The sequence below is a fragment of the Oryctolagus cuniculus genome, chromosome 14 (assembly GCF_964237555.1).
Source record: "Oryctolagus cuniculus chromosome 14, mOryCun1.1, whole genome shotgun sequence".
NCBI lineage: Eukaryota > Metazoa > Chordata > Mammalia > Lagomorpha > Leporidae > Oryctolagus > Oryctolagus cuniculus.
This window is the reverse complement of record NC_091445.1, coordinates 83,340,632-83,367,766: the sequence shown is the minus strand read 5'-3', so window position 1 is coordinate 83,367,766 and position 27,135 is coordinate 83,340,632. Positions and strand designations below refer to the sequence as shown.

Sequence of the window (27,135 nt, the reverse complement as noted above, 5' to 3'; positions counted from 1 at the left end):
TAGGATATTTTCCACAATAAATAACAATGGAATTGCATGCATCACAAATGGTCAGTTAATAGCCTTAAAATAACAGATCAATCAATTTAAAAATTCACCTCTAATTTCAAGTTAGAAATAATAAAAACAGTAGCTACATAATTTCTTATAATACAAAAACTACTCCAACATACCTGTAAAAATTCTGTTGATGATAAAAAGATATAACCATTGATGATCTTAAAGCAGGTTCTGAGATTTTCTGAACTTAGTTCTGCCAAATCAATAAATTCCCCAAAAAAGGCAAATTACTTCACTATTTAAAAATTAGTTTAAAGAGATTCATTTTTAATACTAAGATATATTTACTTCATCACAAATCTTTTCTCAAGCTATTTAGACTACCAATACTCTAGATACCTATCTAAAGGCTATCTCACTTTTCATAAATTAAAACAACATAGGGATGGAAAAATAAAGCTTCTCTGTTTTTCCCTTAAAAAGAAACAAACTAATCATTTGACTCAACCTTTAATTTCAAACTAAATTTTAGTGCTAGCATGAAGAACATGCAACTGAATCACTTTATTGTACTTTGACATCTGCTTATTGCAAATGAACGCACTTTACTGATGAGTAGTCCTGCTAAAAGACTGAATATGCTTTCTTGTTCTTCAAAAAATTATATTATGCTTAGATATTCTGAATATTCAGGCTATCTTCAAATTTGCTCCTCTATAAAAACCTACAAATAAAAAATGTTCTTTAGGACGTAATCACCATAATAGCACAGGTAAAAGAATGTTTGTTTTAGCTATTCTTTCTTAAGTGCAAAGTAGAAATTACCTTGTTCAAACAATATAATAAACAGTAGTGCTGCTTTACAAGTCTAACTATGTATAATAATAGGATCTAACAGAATACAGGTTGTACACACATAATTACATAAATCAAAATACCATCTATGTCTAGATCCTGTCATTCTTTGTTGAAAATACTTTAGAAATTCTATTCAACTGCAATAGAATATTTTTTCTTAACTTTTTCGAGCAAAATTACTGCCTAGATCATTGGTTTATTATTTAACTCAAATCTTGACAGAAGTGAAAAGACTTTCTAGTCTATTATTTGCATAAAAGAATAACAACCTTTCCACTAGCTCAAAATGTCTTTTAAGTCCTATACTTCAATATTTGACCACTGGCTTAAAAATATGAGTTCAGGGAGGGAACAGGGAATGCCCAACCTGTTACTATGCTACTAAAATATTAAGTAAATAAATACACATGGTCATTTAAGTGTTCTTTTACAACAGAAAATAACAATCTCAGGTTAAAGGAGGCCTTTATATTGCATAAAATTGTTCTAATAGAAAAAAAAATCATACTATTTTCTTCTCATCAAGGAGAAAGTCTAGTCCAGTCTGGACTTGTGCATAATTTTTACAGAACAACACTGAATAGCAAACTGTTTGGCCATCATTGTGATACTTAAGAGAGAACTGAGAATAGCTTTATTCCAGGCATGTCAGGACACAGAATTTCAAAATCACTACCAACTAAAATTTCATCAACATCTATGCTGAAAGACACAATATTTAAAAAGGTTTGATTTTATAAATCGTAGAGTCTATCTCTTCTTACAGATATTTTTAAAAAACTGTTCCTGACTCAATCCATACAAACTAATGACCAGGGCAATCATGTCATTTTACACTGTTTTCAGTGCCTCCATTATGCGCAGAACAACTTCCACCAATGTTCTTCAGCATGGTATTGTCAGTAAATATTAAATATCCATATTAAAAATACCCCTAAAATGAACAAACTATCTATTTTAAGGTACTAATCATTTTTCATTGTATCTACAAGCTCCTAGCAAGATTCCAAAGGAAAATTACTACACAGTCCTAATACAAGGAGAAGATATACTTCAATTATGCAATAGATTTGTATTTTCAGAAAATTTGTAATTCAGGTCTGTGATTCTAAATTAGGTGCAACTTTGCCCTCTACAGGACAACTGGCAATGTCTAGAACCACTTCTTGTTGCAACTAGCACTTAGCAGAGAGAGGCTAGGCAAACTATTGAACATCCTACAGATGAAAACCCTGGTTTAACTGGTTAGGCTTTTCAGGTTGCTCAAGAGTTCTGAAATAAATCAAAATACTGAGTTATGCTCTGTTTATACGATTTATATCTACTAGTCTGATTATATTTTACAAACTATTCTTATGGTTTTTAAAATTTTTATTTATTTACTTCCATTTTATTTGAAAGGCACACAGACAGAAACAGACCAACAGAGATCTTCTATCCATGGCTTCCCTCCTATTTTTGCCCACAATCATCGTGGCTATACTAGGCCAAAAGCAGGAATCTAAAATTCAATCCAGGTATCCCACATGGTGACAAAGACGCAAGTACTTGACCTATCATCTGCTGGTTCCCACGGTACACATTAGCAGGAAGCTGGAACGGAAGTGGGCTGGGACAAAAAACCATGCTCTCCAGTGTCTCCCACAGGCATCCTAAGCAGTGTCCCACCACTATGCCAAACACCTGCTCCATCTTTATTTTCAGAAAATCAACTGTTCTTCATTTTACTTCCAATTCCAATAAAATACTAAGCCTACAATTTTTAAGATAGCCTACATCATAATGAAGTTAACCAGAGAAAAGTTCCTTCCAAAATAAGAAATCACTGAAGAAAAATTCTACCATTCAGAAGACCTTAGTTTTGAAACAATGAACAAGAAGAGTCAGTCAAATGTTTAAGTAATGAGAATAGAATACTAAGTAAGTTAACAATAAAAGAGATTTAAAGAGAAAATTCACAGAATACTTTCAGTTATAGACTCTGGTTCTACTTAAAATTTCACAGATTCTACTTACATTTAAGAAAAATCATAAAGAGGGATTATGAAGCCTGGATTTATTCATACTTAAATAATATGTTATCTCTAACTTTAACATTTTACAGGGTTCAATGTTGTTGGTATTACGTATTTCAAATTAAAGTGGGAAACTTCTTGCCAGCTTTATTTCTGCTTAGAAAAAATAACAGCAATAATACTTATTAAAATTGAGTATTCATTTTGAAATATATATTCAACAAAGAGCTTTTAAAAAAAACCTGTTGTGTTATTTTTCAGTTTAAAGATTTTAATTGGCTTAACTTGTGATTCTAGAATTAGGTAACACTTCATTCCATAAAAAACCTGTTTCCAAAAATAAATTTTAAAACTCATCTTGAACAAAGTGCCTGGCAAGCTACAACATCAAACATTATCAGTTAGTTGTACAATACTCAAATAAAAGGAAACAAAACAAAGGCAATGCTGGGACTGGCGCTGTGGCACAGCTGGTGAAGTTCAGCCTGTAATAATACCAGCATCCCATATAAGAGCGCTAGTTAAGAGTCTTGGCTGTTCTGTTTCAGATCCAGCTACCTGCTAAGGTACCTGGGAAAGCAGCAGAAGATAGTCCAAGTATCTGGGCCCCTGCACCCATGTGGGAGACCCAGATGAATTTCCAGGCTCCTGGCTTCAGCCTTACCCAGCCCCAGCCGATGTAGCCGTTGTGGTCACTAGGGGAGTGAACTAGTGCACGTCTCTCCCTCTTTTTTACTGTCATTCTGCCTTTCAAATAAAGAATTTTTAAAAAAAATGAAGATAATGCTGATATATTAAATATGTAGATATAATTTATAAACAGAACTCCATATTACTGATATAAATACATACATCACAATGTATAAAACAAATTACATGTATTTTTCATTTAGAAAGATAAAAGTAGGGAATAAATAATTCAAACATCTATTATCATATGGATTAAATCTCGTTCAGTCCCTTAATTCAAGGGGATAGCAAATCTTACAGCCAGTTGATGATTGGATAATTTAATGTTAATAAAAGTAGTAGTAGACATAGCAGTAAGTGGATTACAGATCAACTACAAAGCATTCTATGGTAAAGCCATACCTGGGCACTTAGCAAAACTGACAATAAAAATAGCATCATCAGTTACAGTAAGGCTGGAGTTGATGCATACTCCTTAACAACTCAATAAGGACTTTTACAGTTTAGAACATCTGGCATACAGTAAGCACTATTTGTTTTGCTCTTATGTTTACTGCTGTTTTATTTATTGCTACTAATCCCCTCATTCATTACTTGAAGGGAACTTTACATTGCAGAGGCCCTACATGTTAAATAAGGGATGGAGTACAAGCGGATGTGTGAAGTCACCCACACATGACACCTTCTGAATCCTTTTCATAACAACATTTAAGTCTGGTGGAGGTTTCTATTCTTAGATCAAGAATAAAGAAGCAAGTGGATTACCAGACTGGCACTGAATATAGTCTCCAATTTAGAACAGAACCAAAAACATGTATAGAATTGAAAACCACATTCAATTCCTATTCTCATCCTCCATGATGATTGAGAAACAGATAAAACATTTTCTAATAGATCAGAAACAGGTAACTGGCCTCTTAACCTTGACCTCATCTTTGGAAATCTTTCCCTTGACACCAAGCAATAAGTAACAAATCTCTTTATTGGAAAACAAACGGTTTTCTTGGTTATTATTTAAGATCTCACCTGATTCTGAGAAATGGGGTAGAGGAACAAAAAAATTCAGAGAAAACGTGAAGGACTAATCACATTATCTCGCCACCATGGTCATCCAACAAATGAGGAAAGAAAACGTTTATCAGTTACAATTGTGTTTTAGTCCACATTTGCTGATATTCTCAAACCATGAGTCTACTTTTTCAGTCTGTCATTATATTTCAGTGATATTTTTGCCTCTGAGAACATTTTTCAGTGCAATTAAGTTGCACACAAAAAGCCTACAGATACTACCATAATAACAGTGCCTTTTCCCATAGTGTTCTGAGCTAACGCCCTCTCATGACAACATTAAGCTAGTCAGTTAGTATACCCACAGTTCTAATGAAGGAATTAAAGATGCTTCATGGCTGAGTCTTGAAGAATGGGATCCCTGGATAGAAAAAACTTAAATAATTTTTACAATACACTTTGTGAATAAACAAGCAAAACGGTAATTTATGCAGACTGAAAGAGAATCAAAGGGCTAATAAATGGCACTGTATATATTTCTTAAATACACCATGAGTTTAGGTATGAATCTCTACTAATCAACTCCCACACAAAGCAATTTTATAAACAATATTATTTTAAGATGTTTTAAGCTTTTACATACCTGAGAATGCTAGATGATATACAACAAAAAGTATTGGTTTATTATTAATAATTATCATCAGAATACATGTTCAGCTTGCAAAAAGAATCTAATTAGATCTCATCCAAGAAGGTTAAAAGAGATAAGGGCCCTCTGCTAGAACAGTATTCAGTTCTCTGGTCTCATGTACCAAAATTACTGCTTAGAAAACATTATGCTTGGGGATGGCATTGTAGCACAGCAGGTTAAGCTGCTGCCTGAATCACCAGCATCCCATACAAGTGCCAGTCTTGGCTGATCCACTTCCAAACCAGCTCTCTGCTAATGCACCTGGGAAAGCAGCAGAAGATGGCCTAAGTACTTGGGACTCTGTTACCCATGTGGGAGACCAGGATGAGGTGCTAGGCTCCTGGTTTCAACCTGGCCCAGCCCCAGCCACTGTGGCCATCTGGGGAGTAAACCAGCGGATGGAAGATCTCTCTCTCTGTTCTTCCCTCCCTCTCTCTCTCTCTCTAACTCTGTCTTTTAAATACATAAATAAATCCTTTTAAAAAAATTAACTTCCAAGAGTTTAGAGCTAATTCATAAGTAATGCTTTAACAAACAATATACATAATTTCTTAAGATTGAATTTTGGTGGTTTCTTAACTAAAACAGCAATATGTGTACAAAGCTCATTTGTGATCTAATAGCACAATACTGCTTTGTAAAAAGTTTGATACAATTAGTGTACATAAAAATTGGTTTATAATTTAGCTTTGTAAGTAATTTATCGAACACAGAAATTTGAGCAAGCAAAGTATAAGCTTAATTTGCAGTTAGGTTTCCTAGAAATTTTTTTAAGTTTTCCAAAATACAATATAATTTAGTGTTCATTCCTTAATAAGCAGAAATTATTTTTAAAGGTACAAAGAGGTACAAGGCTATTCATTTGTCAGTATCAGAGACTTCAATAAAAATGGAAGGTATAATTTAAAGTAGGCTATAAGGTCCCAAAATTATGATTGTATTCAAATATACTAGTAAGTTCATGTGTTAACACATACCAAGAAGCGGTGACATATTCTGAAATATGCGAAGCAACTCGGGTGTAATACATGGACTGTTTTCCAATGTTACTAACCTACAAGGAAAAAAATATAGATAAGTCACTTTCAGTTTCCATTAACACAACTAAAATATTAAAAAGAGCCTCATCCAAAGAAAGAAAAGTAGATGTTACCAGAAGTTATAAAAATTACCCAAGGAAAAAAAATATAAAAAATGTCTCAGTGAGCAGGGACACCACACAGGACTCCCACAGCTGAGGGATGGAAGGGTGGAGGAGAGGCCAGCTTCTGAGGAGGTGAGAGCAGACTCCACTGACCAGTGCCACTGGTGATGTTGCATAAGAGACTCGCAGACCACACTGACTCTGAGTTCAGCTCAGAGCCCTTGCAGGGGCAGTGTGCCCACCTAATCCAGTGAAGGAAAAGCACATTCTTCCCTCTCCCCCATCATCCCCTTACAAGGGCACCTGGCAAGGGGTAGTGTAAGGAACAGAAAATTAAACTACTTCTTCATCATAATATTAACAAAAATAAGGGCTAAGCTGACTACAGAAGGTCTGTGTGGACTTGATAAGAACCACCCATGGCCGGCAAACACCCTCCTCAGGAACTTACGAACCTTTACACTGACTGTCAAAAAATGCATAGCAACCACAGACTAAAGAGGCCCAGGGACTCTCCCAACAGATTCTTCTGAGTGCAGCGAGCGGGAGCTCTGGGCTGACCCACCGCATTCAAACCTTCCTGGGAAAAAGTGCTCCTAGCCAGGTCTGCACTCACTGGGCTCTGCTCTCCCTGAGCTCAGACTCCACCCTTTTGAAGCCAAAACACCAGCCAGACTCTGAGACTTTGATAGCACTTGAAGACCTGTGCTTCCCAGCTCACACGCACCACCTCTGCAGACGCTGTGCAACTCTGCCCTCTGTGGCTAAGACATGTCATGAGGAACACCTGAGGTGCTTTGGGACCGCTGGGTGGTTGGTTTACCCATTGTGCTGTGTTACACAAATTAAAACATGGGATTTCCCTACTGCATAATAAAAAGCCTTACTGGGACCACCACCACCTCCATGCCATTACTACACTTGCCACAGGTGGGGAGAAGAAACTCTAGAAAATATGCAAACACATGAAGACTGATCAACATGCTCTTGAATGAACAGTGGGTCACAGAAAAATCAAAAGGGATATCAAAAAATTCCTGGAAACAAATGAAGATGATAACACAACATATCAAAACTTATAGGATGGGGCCAGCACTGTAACGCAGTGGGTAAAGCTGCTGCCTGCAGTACCCACATCCCATACAGACACCAGTTCAACTCAGAGCTGCTCTTCTTCCAATCCAGCCCTCTGCTATGGCCTGGGAAAGCAGAAGATGGCCGAAGTCCTGAACTGTGCCTCCAGGTCGCATGGCCTTCAGGCCACCCATCTCATGCTTCCTGACCTACATGCGCCTCCATGTGGCTGGCTCCTGGTACTCGGTATGTACCCAGATTTATCTCTCTTTTAGATAGTGCCCTCACTCTCCTATGCATTTCTCTCACTGAATAAAAGCTTAAAACTTACCACGCTGCCTCGTTCATTTATGCCGGTATTCAGAATTCTTCTCTGAATATTAGGCAAGAACCCACATAGGCTTATTAATATTGGAAATTTATTAATAAGCACATGGTGATACCATATGGCACCCCATGTTCTTGTATCAGAGCAAATGAAAAACATAAGAAAATCTCAAAGAAAAAAAGTTATAGATGGGGGAAGCAAGTAGAGCAGGGAGTCAGGGAGAGATATTTGTTTAACCAGATATTATCATGAGCAGTCAAATGGGTTAATAGGCAGTCTGGAAACTGAGGGTGGAGAATGATCTCTCCAAAAGGTTACCTCTAGCAAGATCAAGTGTCCAGCCTGCTTCCTTAGGAATCTCCAGATTTACCATGAGAACAGCACGGGAGCCTTGTTGATTCCATCCCCCTGAACTCAGTTTACTGGGAAAGCAAGTTACCTATCCTACCCTTCTGGGTGGTTTTTCGTTTAATCTTGGCAACCCAGATAGGATAAAGGATTATAAATCAGGTCTTTTGTTGGTTTTGTGCCTTCCTTATAACTGAATGTCAATCAAAATTGTGCTTAGAAACTGACTGCCATGGCTCACTTGGGGCTTTTTCCTCTCTTGGAAGCCTCCCTCCATGTCATCTGGCTGGAGGTCTTTCACTATAATAAATCTTGCTCTTCTGCTTGTCTGCTTGGAAATTCTTCTTCCATGTGAGCCAAAGAACCAGGGTAATAATATGTTCTCTGCCATTGTTTCCCTTAACATTATGACTTACTGTAAAACCACTGCAATTAATACAGTAAAGAAACTAAGAAGTACCATAAGCAGAGAGTCCTTCCCAGTGTGTCCAAACTGAGATTCTATCTGAAGCTTGTTCCTTTCCTCACACTTAAAAGGCCATTCAGGTTGTCACTCTTCTTCTGCTAACTTTCACAGTATAAATCATGTTATTCAGGGCCTGCACTTTTTTTTTTTCAATTTTATTGAAAAAAAGCATCTTTGGCTAGGTTAAAATACAAACAGAAACTGTGTTCTTAATAGAAGACAAAAATAAGTATCAAACAGAAAAAATTTACAAGTAAAATAATTAAAGGTAGCATGTAAATCACTGCATACATATACTGCATAACATAATGCTTCCTGACAATATTTTAAATACTTATTACATAAAAAATTACCGAAATTTTGTGTGGTACTCAGAATTTTTTACAACATACAAACCAAAGTTAGAGGAATAAGGGGACAGCGACACAAAGAGAACTTAATGAAATATTTTAATAAAGCAATGTCAAGAAGGAAAGCACTGTGGTACAGTGGGTTAAGCTGCTGCCTACAACACCAGCACCCCTTATGAGTACTAGTTCAAGTCCCAGATGTTCCAATTCCAATTCAACTCCATGTTAATGTGTCTGGGAAGGCAATGGAAGATAGCCCAAGTACTTGGGTCCCTGCCATCCACGTGGGAGAACAAGATAGAATACAAGGCTCCTAGCTTGAACCTGGCCCAACCTTGGCTGTTATGGGCATTTGGAGAGTAAACCAGCAAATGGAAGGTAGGTCACTCTCTCTCACTCTCGTTCTCCCCCTCCCTCCCTACAACCCTGCCTTTCAAATAAATAAACAAATCTTTAACAGAAGAAAAAACAAACTAATTTGAACCATAAAACCCACAAGTTAAAAAAACAGATGCATGTAAAAGTCCATATCATTGACACTGTCACTGCAATTATATGTAAATGTATTACAAAAATGGAGCTTTAGTTCTCAAAATTCACATTAAGCTTAAAAATAAAACTGTAGAACCAGCATTTTGGCATAGCTGGTTAACCTACTATTTAAAATGCCAGCATCCCTTATCTGAGCACCAGTTTGTGTTGCTCCACTTCTGAACCATCTCCCTGGCAATGTTTCTGAAAAACAGCAGAGGATAGCCCAAGTGCTTGGACTCCTGTCACCCATGTAGAAAACCAGGATGGAGTTCTTGGCTCCTGGCTTCAGTCTGGCCTGGCCACACCACTATGGCCATGAGGGGCATGAACCAGCAAATAAAAGATAGATCTTTTTGTCCCTCTGTGCTAACCAATGCAACAAAATTATCTCACTCTCATGACAACCACAGGAAGTAGTAACTGTTTTTCCAATTTTCGCAGACAGGGAAACTGAGACTCATAGAAGATGAGTAAGTTGCTCAAATCACAAATCTAGTGGCATGGTACAACTGGAATTTGCACATGTATATGTTTGACCCCAAACAAGAGTCCTAATGCCCTAAGAGAAAATAATGAATAAAACAGAGAATAAATTTGAACTCTGATTTGTGATACTAGAGAATCTTATTTGAAGGGCTGGCACTGTGGCGTAGCAGATAAAGCCACTGCTGCAGTACCAGCATCCCATATTGGTGCCAGTTGGAGTCCCAGCTGCTCCACTTCCAATCCAGCTCTCTGCTATGGCCTGGAAAGCAGTGGAGGATGGCCCAAGTCCTTGGGCGCCTGCTCCCATGTGCAAGACCTGGAAGAAGCTCCTGACTCCTGGCTTCGGATCAGCACAGCTCCAGCTGTTGCGGCCACTTGGGGAGTGAACCAGCGGATGGAAAACCTATCTCTCTCTCTCTGCCTCTCCTTCTCTCTCTGTGTAATTCTGACTTTCAAATAAATAAGTAAATCTTTAAAACAAATTAAATTTATTTGAAAGGTAGAGAGACAGAAAGAGGAGACCTTCTATCTGCTATTCATCCTCCAAATGCCCCCAACAGCCATACTGAGCAAGCTGAAGCCAGGACCTGAGAATTCAATCCAAGTTTACCACATGGGTGGCAAGGACCCAACTACTTGCTGCCTCTCAGGGTGGGCATCAGGAAGATGCTGGAATCAGCAGAGCCTGGACTCAAGCTCAGGCGCTCTGACTTCGAATGTGGGTATCCCAAGAGGAATCTTTACTGTCACACAAAAGGCCTACCACAGGGATCTGAACTATTAATAAATTTGCTATTTTTAAAAATTTGTCTAATGATTTAATTTCATTTACATATAACTATAGGGCTAGGAAAATAAATTATCATTAATAGAAAAATGTATTATTATCTACTCACATAATCTTATCGAAAATTTGCACATTTTTAATAAATACATTAATATATTAAGTGAATAACACTGGTAAGTATCACTCCAAACTTAAAAAATTCTAACTTTCAACATCATATATTATATACATGCTTACAAGAAGATATTCGTATGTCAGACTACTATTTCAATTTGTAAGTAGGAATTAGTAACTACAGTTCATGAACTAAATCCCACCATATCATATTTCTATAAATGATGTTTATTTGGAGCACAACCATGTCCATTTCCTTACTTATCACCAATGACTGCTTTCACATCAAAATAGCAGAGGTGTGTAGTTGCAAGGGGACTTTGTGACCTGCAAAGCCTACAACATTCAGATGACCTTTTAAGGAAAAAGTTTGTCAACCTCTGATCTAGAATAATCTATCCTGTACAAACACATGAAAATTAAGATTTCATTCAATACCATGCTAGTTTACAATGAAACCAATCTAGATACCATTTAAGTTCAAATACCCTAACCTCAAAAAGAATATGAGGAACACAAATCACTCATTAATAAGTCTCTACTTCGTTAAGTTCGTTTTAATGTTGTTCATCTAGAATTCTAATACATACATCAATTTATAATTTGCATGAAAGGTAATTCCTAAGAATCAAAACTGTAAATGCACAGACATTAATAAAAAAGAAAAAGAAAGGGGTAGGGGAGAGCTACACACACAGAAATACACATTTTCTCCCCTATGGTTGATTATTGTGACTTGCTTTTTTGATTCCAATTGTTAAATTATATCCTGAAATTTTAAAATATTCATACATATTATTCAAAGACCATCTCTGGAGAAAACTGGTGCCAGCAGTAGGATCAGCTTAAGAAATTGAAAAGATTTTCTAGGACAATTCCTTACACGAAGTGCTTAGCCAATCAAAGTCCATATCACTGAGGGGGCCACAGGAACTGGGGGAGCAGGAAGCTGGGGAAAGGTTTGGTTGTTTTTATTTTTTAACTTCTGAACACTAGAGTTTACATACTCAGTTGAAAAAGACTAAGATAACACCAGCATTTGGGACTAAAGTATATACAATATCTCAGTACCTGATGCATAAAGTAGTAAAAGACTCAAAAAACTTCTCAATGTGCCCCCAGAACATCTCATTTAACACACTGAAACTTTTAAGTCAATTTTAAATCTGGAAAAGTTAAGAAGATTCCCATTTCCCATGCCAAATTCCAAAAGACGAAATTCAGCTGCGTTCTTACTGAACTTTGCACTCTAAGTGTATCGACTATATGCCAACACTGAATAACAGGTGCTACAAGCGAAGCTGGGTTTTTCCCTAGTTAAGGTAAGCAGATGTTAGTTTTGTTTTTAAATGCTGAGTGCTCAAAGCCCTGTTATATGACCTCTTCTTCACTGGTGTGAGAGACAAGAACATCAGGAAAAAAAGTAAGATCCACGGTATCAAGTTTATCCTCTTACCATAATTCTAAACCATCTTCCAGAAGATAAACATGTGGAGGCTGGGAAACATCTGTACTCAGTTGAATAACAGGGAGCAGGAAAGGGTACACGTTCTTGCTGTCTGCTCCTAATCCCTATAGGAAGTATAAATAAAACTTATAATAAGACATTCTAAGGTCCCAGCTCCCTCCCCCATATATTACTTATTATGTAAAAAGCCCTAAATCAATTTATAAAAAAAATTTGTTTTCTTCAGGACAGTACTAATTATAAGCAATAATAAAACAAAGGTCCATTAACAATTCAAAAAGTTAGTTTTCTTAGTCTTATTCAAATGCCGAATGATGGGAGTAAAAAAAAAAAAAAAAAAACATTTTAAAAAATTCTGCACACTAGCATAATACTTATTTTCCACTTTGTGTGACTACAGAAATATCAACAATGGTTCTATAATGTCTACAAGTGCTCTCACCAAAGCAACTAATTTAAAATGCATGTACCTGGGCCTGCATTGTGGCACATCGGATAAGACCACCGCCTGCAGTGCTGGCATCCCATATGGGCGCCAGTTCGAGTCCTGGCTACTCTATTTTAAATCTACCTCTCTGCTATGGCCTGGGAAAGCAGTAAAAGATGGCCCAAGTCCTTGGGCCCCTGTATCCATGTGGGAGACCCAGAGGAAGCTCCTGGCTCCTGGCTTAGGATCAGCACAGCTCTGGCGGCTGCGGCCCTCTAGGGAGTGAACCAGCAGATGGAAGACCTCTCTCTCTTTCTGCCTCTGCCTCTCTGTAACTCTGCCTTTCAAGTAAATAAATCATAAAAAATAAAATAAAATGCCTGTACCAAAATGTTCCGCAGTAAAATAATTAAGTATGGTACATTATGTTTTAGAATACTGAATAATCATGACACAGGATTGGGCGTGGAATGAAAAAAATATCAAAAATAATTACAAATTGAATTTCAAAGTTGCAGAGGTGTACATAACAATTCCACAAGTCACAGAGTTTTTAAAACTATCTACATTCAAGGATATGTAGATAAATGCATGAACATGTTTCTAGAGGTAAGTAAAAAATGAACTAGTCAAATATGGGAAAGGAAAATGATGCTGGGAAGAAAGATTTTTCGTAAAAATTTTAGTATGCTTTAAAAAATGTACATTTTTAATTCAAGAATTTTTGTTAGTATTTTTAATAGGCCAAGAACACAAAGATGGAGGAAAAAGAGTGGGTTTAATTTTAATTTCTCATTTGTATAACTTTGTCTTAGTGGGACTGACTCAACCTATCACACTTAAAAACTTTGGAAGGAAACGAAAAGAATTAAAAAGCCAATTTCTAAATCATTAAAATCTTTATAGTATGATAAATACAGAAGAGAAAACAAATAAACTATCAAATACCCCCTCACTGAGAAATAACTCACATGTGAACATAATATGGCAAATGAAAATGCCACAAATGTATACATAGTTCCCTCTTGATAACATACTAAGTTCAATCTTTTTTAAGCATATAATACATATTATCATTTAAATGTATAACAAACTGTTTAACTTTTAAGTATATAATACTTTATTATTGACTAGTCACCATGATGGACAACAAATTTCCAAACTCTATCTATTCTAACTCAAACTTTGTACCCTTTGCCAACCATCATTCTACTATTTACCTTAATGAAAACAACTCAGACCCCATATGAGATATTGTTATTTATCTTCTACTCAATCTTTGTCAGTGTGGAATAAACACTGCACCCACGTGGGAAACCCGGAAGAAGCTCCTGGTTCCCGGCTTTGGATCAGCACACCTCTGGCCATTGTGGCCAACTGGGGAATAAACCAGCAGATGGAAGACCTCTCTCTCTCTGCCTCTCCTTTTCTCTCTGTGTAACTCTGCCTTTCAAATAAATAAATGAATAATTTTTTTAAAAAGTCATTATTTAATAAATAGTACAAGCCTTAAAATTCAACTAAATATCACTCTCTACATGTCAGTCTTTCATGGAACCAAAAAGAAGCAACATTAATAAAAACTAGTTAAGTTCTCTTTAATTATCAAGTAGACTCAAAAAATTTCCTTGGGAAATCAGAATTTCCTTACTTAAGTGTTTATCTCAAAGATAAAAACCTGTCGTTATTAATAAAACGAAAGTAAGGAACTGCTAAAAACACAGAGTCTCTTGGTCCAAGCCTGAAATACTGAAGAATGAGTGCAGCCCTCCATGTAAGTAAATTTGAAGACTGTGGGTCCACAGTAACTACAACTCATTTATCAACCATACTCGGAAGCACAAAAAGAAATCCATCAATTATGAAGAAAGTTGTCAGAGGAGATTAAAGGCGGGAAAGATGACATCTGACCCTAGTTATGGAAGATACAAGGGGAAAGGGGAAAATGGATGCCTTGGCCTCTTTCTCTGTGTTCTCCTTGCAACTGCCAATGCACTTGTAATTGCTTTTATAAGTAAAGAAAATATAAAACAGCTTCCTCTAAATATTGCACTTTCTCAGGGCACTGTCTTATAGCTCTCTAATGGTTCGTGAACACTACTGATGTTCAAATCCATTCTCTCCAACCCAGCTCTCTCAACTCGTTACTCAAATGACTGCAAGTCATCATCACCTAGCTCCTGGATCCCAGCTTTGGCCTGGCCAAGCCCAGGGTGTTGCTGCAACCTGGGGAGTGAATCAGCAGATGGAAAAGTTCTTTCTCTCTCTTTCAAATAAATAAATCTTTTAAATATATATATATGTATGTATATACATTTATTTATTTATTCTATCATCTTCCTTTGTATGCTTCAAATTTTTTGCTAATAGGCAGCTCATGACAAGAGCCTCGGGTGATTACTGACTTCATAAAGAGTGTCAATTGTTAAATCAACAATGGAGTCACTGTGCACTTATTCCCCCTGTAGGATCTCTGTCCTTAATGTGTTGTACTATGCAAATTAACGGTAAAACTACTACTCAAACAGTACTCTATATTTTGTGTGTCTGTGTGGGTGCAGTCTGTTGAAATCTTAGTATATACTAAGTTGATCTTCTGCATATAAAGATAATTGAAAATGAATCTTGATGAAGAATGGGATGGGAGAGGGAGTGGGAGATGGGATGGTTGTGGGTGGGAGGGAGGTTATGGGCGGGGGAAAGCCGCTATAATCTAAACGTTGTACTTTCAAAATTTCTATTAAATAAAATTAAAAAAAAAAAAAAGTAAAGTAAAGTAAGCAGGATCTGACCGGAGCTGGAGATACTGCATATTTACAATCCATAACCTGCAAACCAGAGCAGCTCAGAATGGTAAACAGCAGCACTTCCAGTCTGCAAGAAAAAATGGCCTCCAATAAAAACTACTTGGCAGTGGCTGGCAATGTGGCACAGAGAGTTAAACAGCTGCCTACAATACCAGCATCCCATATGAGGCCAGTTCCAGTCCCAGTTGCTCCACTTCTGATCCAATTCCCTGTTAATGTGCCTAGGAAAGCAGCAGAAGATGGCCCAAGTACTTGGGTCTCTAAAACGTGGATGGGAGACTTGGATGGAATTCCTATCTCTAGGCTTCAGACTGGCTGGCCCTGACTGTTGGCAGCTATTTGGGGAGTAAACCAGTAGATGAAAGATTTCTCTCTCTCTCTCTCTCTCTCTCTTTCAAATAAACAAAATAAATCTTTCAAAGCAAAAGTAAAATAAAAAAGCTGCACTGCAAAAAAATGGGAAAGATAGGATGGAAAGAGTAAAAATTCAAAGACATAGAGCCTGAAGAATCCATGGTAGACAAAGTACTAGACTGATGTGTGGGAGTATTTTCTCATGTGGAAGAGTTTTACAGATGCTGAAAATATATGGGAACCTGAAGAAAATTTAGATTGGCCAGATTTAATTGAAGCCCAAAACACACACACACACACACACACACACACACACACAAATCCTCAAAAACCTGGTTAAGAAAAAGACCACACAAAAAGAAAACCTTTATCTGACAGTGAATCCGATTACAGTAAATCAAAGAAGAAAACAGATGCTGTTGACAAACCAAGAGGCTTTGCCAGAGGTCTTGATCCTGAACAAATAACTGGTGCCCCAGACAGCAGTAGAGAATTTATGTTTCGCACAAAATAGAAAGATTCAGATGAGGCTAACTTGGTGCTGGCAAAAAAGGAGAATAAAAAGTGTCCTCAGATTATAACTGCATTTTATAAAGAGAGGCTAACTTGCATTCTTGTCTAGAAGATGAAGCTCAAATTGTCTGCACTGTTTCATATATATATATATGTATGTATGTATATACACACACACATATACATATATTTGTATGTATATACACACAGAGAGACACATATGTGTGTGTGTGTGTGTAAATAATTTGGGTCATGGTTTTTTACTAGTATAAAGAAATAACCAGGGCCGGCACTGTGGCACAGGTTAATCCTCCACCTGCAGTGCCGGCATCCCATATGGGCCCTGGTTCTAGTCACGGCTGCTCCTCTTCCAATCCAGCTCTCTGCTGTGGCCCGGGAAAGCAGTAGAAGATGGCTCAAGTGCTTGGGCCCTGCACTCGCCTGGGAGTCTGGGAAGAAGAACCTGGCTCCTGGCTTCAGATCGGCACAGCTTCAGCCATCAGAGCCGTTTGGGGAGTGAACCCACGGAAGGAAGACCTTTCTCTCTGTTTCTCCCTCTCACTGTCTGTAACTTTTAACTCTCAAATAAATAAGTCTAAAAAAAAAAAAAGAAAAGAAAGAAATAACCACATTCTAACGAAAATCAAGTTTGATACATCAGTTTTAATTGCAGTATTGGGGGAGTTGTGAAAGCTCCTGGCTCCTGGCAACAGACTGGCCCAACTCTGGCTGTCGTGGCCATTTGGGGAATCAACCAGCAGATGGGAGATCTCTGTCTCTCCCTTTCTCTAACTCTGCCTTTTAAATAAATAAACTGTTAAGGCCCTCCCCTCCCCCCAAAAAAATAAAGAAAGAAAGAAAACATTTGCTGCTATTCTGAATTCTGTGTGTGTGTGTGTGTGTGTGTGTGTGTGTGACAGGCAGAGTGGACAGTGAGAGAGAGAGACAGAGAGAAAGGTCTTCCTTTGCCGTTGGTTCACCCTCCAATGGCCGCCATGGCTGGTGCACTGCGGCCGGTGCACCGCGCTGATCTGAAGGCAGGAGCCAGGTGCTTCTCCTGGTCTCCCATGGGGTGCAGGGCCCAAGCACTTGGGCCATCCTCCACTGCCTTCCTGGGCCTCAGCAGAGAGCTGGCCTGGAAGAGGGGCAACCGGGACAGAATCCGGCACCCCGACCGGGACTAGAACCCGGTGTGCCGGCGCCGCTAGGTGGAGGATTAGCCTATTGAACCACGGCGCTGGCCGCTTTTCTGAATTCTAAGAACACCTTTTCTGAATTCTAAGGAGACTTTCCATGGTCATTATTCAATCAAAACTTGATTTTCAACGCACATGACTAAGGATCATTCTGGATTTTTGTTTGGTTGTTTGTTTTTATGCAAGAATGCAAAAAACAATATATAAATGGACTTTTTGGTTGTTTTTAAACATTCACCAAAAGAAAAACAATTGGAAAACCATGTTTCTGAGATGTCATTCTGAGCAACCTAGTTAAGTACCTTCAAATTAAACTGAAAATTTTCCTGAAATTATAACCTTTCAAATTAAATGACTGTAAGTCATTTGAACAACTTCAATTAGAAAGACGCAAGGGATCAATGCTGTGGCACAGCAAGTAAAGCTGTCACCTGTAGTGCCGGCATTCCCATTTGGGTGCCAGTTCACGTCCCAGCTACTCCATTTCCAATCCAGCTCTCTGTTATGGCCTGGGAAAGCAGTGGGAGACCTGAAAGAAGGTCCTGGCTCCTAGCTTCAGATTGGCACAGCTCTGACCATTGCAGCCATAGGGGAGTGAACCAGCGGATAGAAGAGCGCGCGCGCTCTCTCTCTCTCTCTCTGTAATTCTGCCTTTCAAATAAATAAATAAAACTTTTTAAAAAATGAAAAATAAAAAAATTTAAAAAGAAAGAAGCAATATCAGGATCTATACCAAAATCTATAGCCATAAATGCAATGGCTTATTTCCAACATTTCTGAAAGTAAACTTTTATGGTTACTAACAATCTCCCCATCCAGATGAGAAAAGTAGATGTCCTGGTGTGTTGAAATAAGTTAAGCAGGGCCGGTGCTGTGGCGTGGTGGATGAAGCCACCACCTGCAGTGCCAGCACCCCTTATGGGCACTGGTTTGAGTCCCGGTTGCTCCACTTCCAATCCATCTCTCTCATGGCCTGGGAAAGCAGTAGAAGATGCCTCAAATTCTTGAGCCGCTGCACCCGCATAGCAAGACCCGAGGAAGCTCCTGGCTCGTTCCTGGCTTTGGATTGGTGCAGCTCCAGCTGTTGCAGCCAACTGGGGAGTGAACCAGTGGATGGAAGACACCTCTGTGTGTGTATGGGGTGGGGGTGGGGGGTAACTCTGACTTTCAAATAAAAAAATAAATCTTAAAAAAAAAAAAAAAAAAGAAGCTAAGCAAGATAAACGGACATTTGAAGATTTCTTCTAGTGAGTCAAAATCCCTGTGCTTTCGTGATTCATGTCTAAGATTTGGCTCATGGTAACATGATCAGGTGATTAGAGACCCTGGAAGTTTAGGATTTGCTGGAATAACTGGGTAAACCAGCTACTGTAATCTAAATTATTAACCTCCATATTTCTTCTTTTTTGCATCTCATTATTTTTTTGACAGGCAGAGTAGACAGTAAGAGAGAGACACAGAGAGAAAGGTCTTCCTTTTCCATTGGTTCACCCAACAATGGGTGCTGCGGCCGGCACACTGAGCTGATCCGAAGCCAGGAACCAGGTGCTTCTCCTGGTCTCCTATGCGGATGCAGGGCCCAAAGACCTGGGCCATCCTCCACTGCACTCCCGGGCCACAGCAGAGAGCTGGACCAAAAGAGAAGCAACCGGGACAGAATCCAGTGCCCCAACCGGGACTAGAACCCGGGGTGCCGGCGTCGCAGGCGGAGGATTGGCCTATTGAGCCACGGTGCCAGCCACATCTCATTCTTTACACGAAGACTCAATCTTTAAAGTATCTGGGTTACTGGTTCAGCAGATGTCAGGAAAAACAATAACTTTGCAGTAATCAGAATGTTATCCAACTGTATATTGTTTATTTTATTATAAGTCCTGGTGAACAGTGGTCAACAGTTTTTTAAAGTAAGCTACATAGGCTCAACAGTATGATTAAAACATCTAATGTAAAAAAAAGAGGACTAAATCAATGTTCAAGTCCCAGCTGCTCTTCTTCGGATCCAGCTCCCTGCTAATGAGCCTGGTAAAGCATAAGACAGCCTAAGTGCTTGGGACCCTGCAGCCACATGGGAGCCCCAGATGAAGCTCCTGGCTCCTGGCTTCAGTCTGGCACAGCCCCAGCTGTTGCAGCTAACAGAGGAGTGAACCAGGGATAGAAGAGCTCTCTTCCTCTCTCCCTCTTCACTCTATAAGTCTTTCAAAATAATAAATCCTTAAAAAGACAGAGAGAGAGAGTACATTAAAATGCTGAAACAAGAGGATACACTATATGCATTCTATTTATAGCTAGAAAGATAAAGATTCAGTCATAAGAATTCAAATATATTCTTCCACAAAACAGGAAATGGAGAGAAGCAGCAAGAGACTGTAATTTTCATTTAAAACAAAAACAAAACTTTAAAGAACTGTGGACAGCTTTGTGGTCCAGCAGGTTAAGCAACCACCTATGACACTGGCATCCTATATGGGCACCGGTTTGTGTGCCCATTTGCTCCACTTCTGATCCAGCTCCCTGCTAATGGCCTGGAAAAGGAAGCAGAAGATGGCTGAAAACGAAGATCTCTCTCTCTCTCTCTCTCTCTCTCTCTCTCTAGCTCTGTCTTGCAAATCAATCAATCAATAAATTAATTAATTAAATGGGAGGGGAGGAAATAGGAAGGGGGAGGGGAGGAGGGAGGGGGGAGTGGAGGGGAGGGGGGGAGGAAGAAAAGGTAGAAGGGGGAAGGGGAAGGAGAATGGTTAGGGGTTAGGGGTTAAGGGTTAGGGAAAAGAAAAGTCCCAAACAATTCATGAGTGTTATACTCTGGCTGCCTAAAATCACCTGAAGTAATACTGCCTGAGAAGACATATAATGTTTTTTTCACATCTCTTTACTAACCTTCCAAGCTAAAGCTAAAAACATATTTTGACAGACATATAATACAAAGAATCTAGGGGTCTCTCTTTGTTCCATTACTTAAAAATGTAATTGCAGAATGGTTATGAACCCTCTATCAGCCTTTGTATCCTCTTCTATAAAAAGGATATGATCTTTACAGGTTAATCAAATTAATTAAAGAGCAAGCAGGAAGTGATCCCAGGCCAAACACTTAATTTTTAAAAAGTGCTTTAGCAGAGGGAAGGACAGAGTTATTGAATGGTATAGATACAATTTTACAAGATTAAAAGATGAAAGATGGATGGTAGTGATAGCTGTACATTATGAATACACTTGTATTTACTTAATACCACTGAACTGTACATTTAAAATTGGTTAAGGTGGAAAATGGTTGTTACATGAATTTTACCACAAGAAAAAATTGAGAGAAAATGTCCTTTAAAAATATTCATCTATCTGAAACTGTTTTAGACAGAAATCTTTAACACTCATCCATAAATATTTACACAACAAATGACCTAAGTTCAAAAAATAGCAAGATGCCTGAGAAACAGTTTTTTAAATTAATATTAGAAAGTTTCACAGTAGTTTATACTTAATTTAGAGGGAGATCTCCAAATGGACAATTTCTAAAAACTGAATATGAGATCCATAAATTCATGTGAGCATCCTACACCCAGAATAGTCTAGCTTGCAGAATGCTCCTTCCCTCTACATGCTCACTGTGATTCTACAATTCATCTTCATGGTTCTAATGAGAACTGCAGGTCAGTTCTCACTCTTTCCACACTATCTGCCTACATCTCAATACTACAAAGTCAAAATGTCCAAATTGAAAATCACTGCTCTCCCCTCAAAAGCAGCGCACCTGTTTCCTGCCTTTCCAAAAGATAAAAAGGGAAAACCTTTATCTTAAACAAAAGGTAAGAATGAAAGCATTGACTAAGCTTCTGTAGAAAAGCCAGGGAAACAGCTTGAGTAGTTCAATGGCCTACACAAATTCTAACTCTGTACCATCACTGGAGACCATTACAGGTAATAACAGAAATTTTAGTAAAAGTAGAAAATATTTTTCAAATGTATTCAAGAAACTTCCAAAATATTTTTACTCATACAAACGTTTGTAAAACCACTTAGATCAAAGTAAAATGTGGAGTATTTCACTGCTATTAATATAAATCACAGAAAAATAATGAAAAAAATTTAAAGAACAACAACAAAGAAAAAGCAAACAAACTAAGAAGCTCTGGAGAAAAGCAATTTACCTGAACAAGATGAATTAGTGTGGTCAGAATAGCACATCGCAACATATTGTGTTCTTCGCTCTGCTTCCAAAGAAGAGGCAAGTATTGTACCAGACATCCCACATACGGTCGGATCTATCACAGCAACAGAAGTGTAAGAAGCAAAAGCATCATGTTACTAAACAAGGCGATTAACGTCCAGAAACACCAACAGAGCACTATGAAACCTCAGGCAGCAAAAACTTAAAATTCCCTACATAGAATGTATTAAGTATAGACCCTCTTAAAGACAAAGTAGACTGTATGGTGAGACCCAGTGTTCTCTGGTAATTTTAAACAAGTAGCAAATTTACTGACTGAAAAACAAATGCAAACATAAAACAATATTCTTTAGAGGTAGCAGAAAATGCTGACATATCCTGCTTCCTTTTTAGTACAACAGCTTACTAACTGAATATTACACTATATTTTAACAAGAACCTGTATGTATTCACTCATTCATCAAATAATTATTTGAAAGCATTCTCCAAGTTTCAGAGCTGAGGACAAGGCACTGGGAAAAAAAAGAATATTTTAAACACACACACACACACACACACAAGCACGTACGCGATGTAACAGGATAAGAGCAATGATGAAGGCAGAATCAAGATATGGTGGAAACATGGCAGAAGAAAACCATTTCCAAAGAATAAAATTGTCACACACACTATAGGTTAAGTTAATCAATAGTATATACTGAGCATTTTTTTCAGTTTTGCTAAGTGTTCTATTTCAAAGATCACTCCAATTAGCTTATAAAAGCATGCTGAACACACAGGTTTAAAGTACCTACCTCATTCATACTCAATTAAAAACAGCAAATAACAACACAATTTACTGAAAAGGAAAATAAACTTGCTTTCATTTGGACAAATACAGAGGATACTCTCCAAGGATTGTTCGAATGAAACTATATGCTATGAATTATAAAGGGGTAATAAAACCAAATACATGGTAACATCCGAAAGCCATAACATATTTATGATCCAATGTAGCTGTTCATTAGAATACCTGATGTCCTAAACTTAAATTAGTGCTTCAAAAATAGTATTTCAAAAATCACCCAAGAGTCACTATTATGAAAGATGAAGAAAAAAAATATCTGGGGATTACGGAGAACACAGTGGTGATGTGAGAACCAAAGAAATTCGAATGGGGTAGGAGGTAGAGAAGCTAAAAATTCTATTACTGGGGCTGGAGTTGTGGTATAGTGGGTAAAGCCACCACCTGTGACACTGGCATCCCATATGGGTGTTGGGTCAAGTTCCAGCTGCTCCACTTCCAATCCAGCTCCCTCCTAATACACCTGAGAAAGCAGCAAAAGATACCCCAAGTACTTGGGCCCCTGAACCCACGTGGGAGACTGGGAAGAAGCTCCTGAGTCCTGGTTCCTATTTCAGATCAGCCCAACTCCAACCATTGTGGCCATCTGGGGAATGAACCAGTAGATGGAAGATCTTTCTGTATCTCTCTCTAACTCTGCCTTTCAATAAATAAATACATCTTTTAAAAAAAAAAAAAAAGGATAGTATTGGAAACCTGACTACTGACTTGATATTCAATAACAGGCTTCGACAATGTAGGAGAAAAAGCATACATCCTTCAACAAGAAGACAGAGATTGAATATTTTGAGATAAAGCATCATCATGTCTGCAACTACAAAATTCAAATGGTTTAACAACAATTTGTATTTGTTGATGTAAGCAGACATAGAGAGCAGATGTGGCAAAATGTTACTTAACTGATGAAACTAAGTGAAGAACACATAGGTATTGGTCTAGTAACTTTTCTGCAGGTCTGAGATGGTTTTTTTTTTGGTAAGATTTATTTATTTATTTGAAAGGCAAAGCCAGCCTCTTGAGATTTTGCAATTAATGAAAAACTATTGTTCATATACAATTTTGGAAGGGATTACATACAACGCATGGGTTTTAGAGGAAGCCCAGCATCATTTATTTGTATAATATAAAAAGAAAAAGAAAATTAAGAATGTCTTATACTTCAACAGAGCGATCTAAATTTCATACCTTTCAGTATGGCTACAATCAAAAATAACAAGCATGAGGGTAAGGGTGTAGAAAAACTGGAACCTCTATACACTGTTGATGAGAATGCAAAATGATGCAGCTAATGAAAAATAGCATGGAAGACCCTCAAAAAATGAAGGGTTACCAAATGATCTATTAATTCCCATTTCTATTTATCCAAAAGAATAAAAAGAAATCAGAAGTATGAAGAGATTACTAACACTACCATATTCACTGTACCACAATTCACAACAGCCAGTATGTAGAAACAACTTTACTGTTCACTGATGGGGGAATGTATAAAAAAGATCCATGGCATGCATGCATACACACACACACACACACACACACACACAAATATGGTATATACAGTCAGCCTTCTGTGTCCACAGGTTTCACATGCACGATTCAAACATCAACTGGGAAATATTTAGGGATGTGTCTGTCTTGAACAGGTACAGATACTTTCTTCATGGCATTGCTCCTCAACATACTATAACAGTTACTGACACAGCATGTATATTACATTAGATACAAAAAGTTATCTAGAGATTAATTAAAGGAGGAAGGCAGGCATTTGGCACATGGTTGAGTTGCTACTTGTTGCACCTGCACAACATATCAGAGTGCTTGGTTTGCATTCCAGCTACTCCACTCCCAATCCACTCTCCTGCTAATAAACACCCTGCGAGGCACCAGACGAGGGCTCAAGTAGTTGGGGCCCTGCCACCTATATGAGAGACCCAGGTTGAGGTTCAGGCTCCTGCTGAGCCTGGCACATCCATGGCTGTTGTGGGTATCTGGGGAGTGAATCAGTGCGTAAAAAAAAACTCTTTCTCTCTCTCTCTCTCTCTCTCTCTCTCCCCCCCTTTCAAATAAAGAAATAAAAAATTAAAATATATGTATAGAAAAATAAATAAAGTATATAAGATGTATATAAGTTATATGCAAATACCACAACAATTTATATAAAAGACTTGCACACCATGGGTTTTGGTATTCGTGAGGGGTCCTGGACCAATCTCCCATGGACACAAAAAGGTAACTATACACCATCATTCAGCTTTTTTAAAAGGAGGGAATTCTGCAAAATGTGACAAGATGAATGAACCTTGAGGATAGCATGTTAAATGAATTAGGTCAGTTACAAAAAGACAAAGGCAATCTGATCCACTTATATTACGCATGTAAAATAGGCAAATTTAGAGTCAAAATTTAGAATTGCCATGGTCTGGGGACAAGGGAAATGGGGTGCTACTAAACAACAGGCATTAAGCTTCAGTTAAGCAAAACGAATAAACTCTAGCTGGTGCCGCGGCTCACTAGGCTAATCCTCCGCCTTGCGGCACCAGCACACCGAGTTCTAGTCCCGGTCGGGGTGCCGGATTCTGTCCCGGTTGCCCCTCTTCCAGGCCAGTTCTCTGCTGTGGCCAGGGAGTGCAGTGGAGGATGGCCCAAGTGCTTGGGCCCTGCACCCCATGGGAGACCAGGAGAAGTACCTGGCTCCTGCCATCGGATCATCGCGGTGCGCTGGCCGCAGCGGCCATTGGAGGGTGAACCAACGGCAAAGGAAGACCTTTCTCTCTGTCTCTCTCTCACTGTCCACTCTGCCTGTGAAAAAAAATAAAAAAATAAACGACTAAGCTCTAAGGATCTGCTGTACAATCCTGCATCAATAGTCAAAAATAATGTATTGTTGAAAAATTTGTTAAGATTATAGACCCTACGTTTATAAAGGTTCATACCACAGAATTTGGGGTAAGGGAGTAGTGAGTATTAAGTCTCATGAGTTAGTTCATAGGAAGATCACAATTTTCATTCCCAGCACATTAATAAAAACCAAACATGACACATTCTCAAATGCAAAGATCTCCATTCTCTGGTATTTTAAAAAATGCTTTAAGTCCTTGGGGCCAGTGCTATGGTGCAGCAGGTTAACACCCTGGCCTGAAGTGCTGGCATCCCATATGGGCGCCAGTTTGACCTGGCTGCTCCACTTCAGATCCAGCTCTCTCCTGTGGCCTGGGAAAACAGAAGACAATGAAAAAACTGAAAATATTTTTTCTTAAGCCATTTCCTATCCTAGGCTGAGTTCTGAAAATCAAAACTACTACTGGATAACTATATCCTATGTTTCTTATTGATGATGCAGTCACTTGAGCTGCCTTGGCTCTTTGTGTTCTAAAAGATAGGTATGAATAGAAAACACAAAAGCATTTTTAAGTCTGCTAAGCAAAAAGAAATTCAAAAATGGTCTGTTTTAGCCAGAGGCTTAGAAAGACACAGATAAGAATATTCAGTTCTACAATAAAAAAATCTTTAAGAAATTCCTATTAATATTACTTAACTATTTAAAAAATAGAATAATAAGGACAGGGATTGTGGTACAGTGGATGAAATCATGCTTGGGACATCTGTATCCTATACTGGGGCACTAGCTCAAGTTCCAGTGGCACTGCTTCCAATTCCAGTTTCCTGCAGACATTTAGGAAGTAAAACTAGTGGATGGAAGATATTCATTCATTCATTCATTCATTCTCTCTCCCTTCTCCCCTAGATTTAAAAAATAAAATTAAGTAGACAATGTGAAAGAAATTTCACAAAAATGAAAGCTTGTCATCTGCAGTAAAATGAATGGAACTGGAGGACATTATGCTAAGTGAAATAAACCAAATACAGAAAGACAAATACCACTTATTGTCTCTCATATGTGGACATTTTAAAAGTTGATATCAGAATAAAAGAGGATTAAATGATAAATATATACAAAGCTCTTAGCACATAAACTGGTAGGCTGTTACCTAATAACTGATAACCATTCTCAACAACTGCTTTAGAATTAATAAATAGGCTCAAGGTGCCAAAATTCACAAACAACAAATTCTAGAGCAAGCTCTCTAAGAGTGTGAACTCCCAATCAGTTACCTTTTGTTAATCCCTTACAGATTTATTTCAGCACTTTTCAAAGAAAGGTATGTAAGAAGACTCAGGTAATTACACTGTGGTTTCCTAGATTAGGAATTTTTACAAAGATTAGGAGTTACAGGGAAGCAAATTAATATAACTGTTAAGAGCCTTACACGTCATTTTTATAATATGGGTATAATATGGCCTTGACTACAAAATACACTTAATTTTTTATACAAAAATAACACATAAGAAAATGTGCATGTTTAAAAGTCGTTATGGCTACCACCGCAAACACCGTATTTTGAGAAGTTTTAATATAAATGTGCCTAAAACATGGAACATTCTGCTTTCTAAACGTCTCTACATTGTTGATCCA

At 38.1% G+C, this 27,135-nt stretch overlaps 1 protein-coding gene and 1 pseudogene across 3 annotated transcripts in view; one reads left to right on the top strand and one right to left on the bottom strand.

Moving 5' to 3' along the window:
• IPO11 (importin 11) overlaps positions 1-27,135 on the bottom strand; it is a 217,450-nt gene that overhangs the window by 85,187 nt on the left and 105,128 nt on the right. For all 3 annotated transcript variants that reach the window (XM_051853725.2, XM_070056753.1, XM_051853724.2), the window contains 4 exons: positions 21,801-21,914; positions 12,350-12,465; positions 6,240-6,316; positions 174-253 (listed from right to left, as the gene is read on the bottom strand). In XM_051853725.2, the coding sequence (XP_051709685.1) occupies positions 174-253; positions 6,240-6,316; positions 12,350-12,465; positions 21,801-21,914 (387 nt within the window). The remainder of the gene's footprint in view (positions 1-173; positions 254-6,239; positions 6,317-12,349; positions 12,466-21,800; positions 21,915-27,135) is intronic.
• On the top strand, positions 13,376-21,708 carry LOC108177240 (chromobox protein homolog 3 pseudogene; annotated as a pseudogene).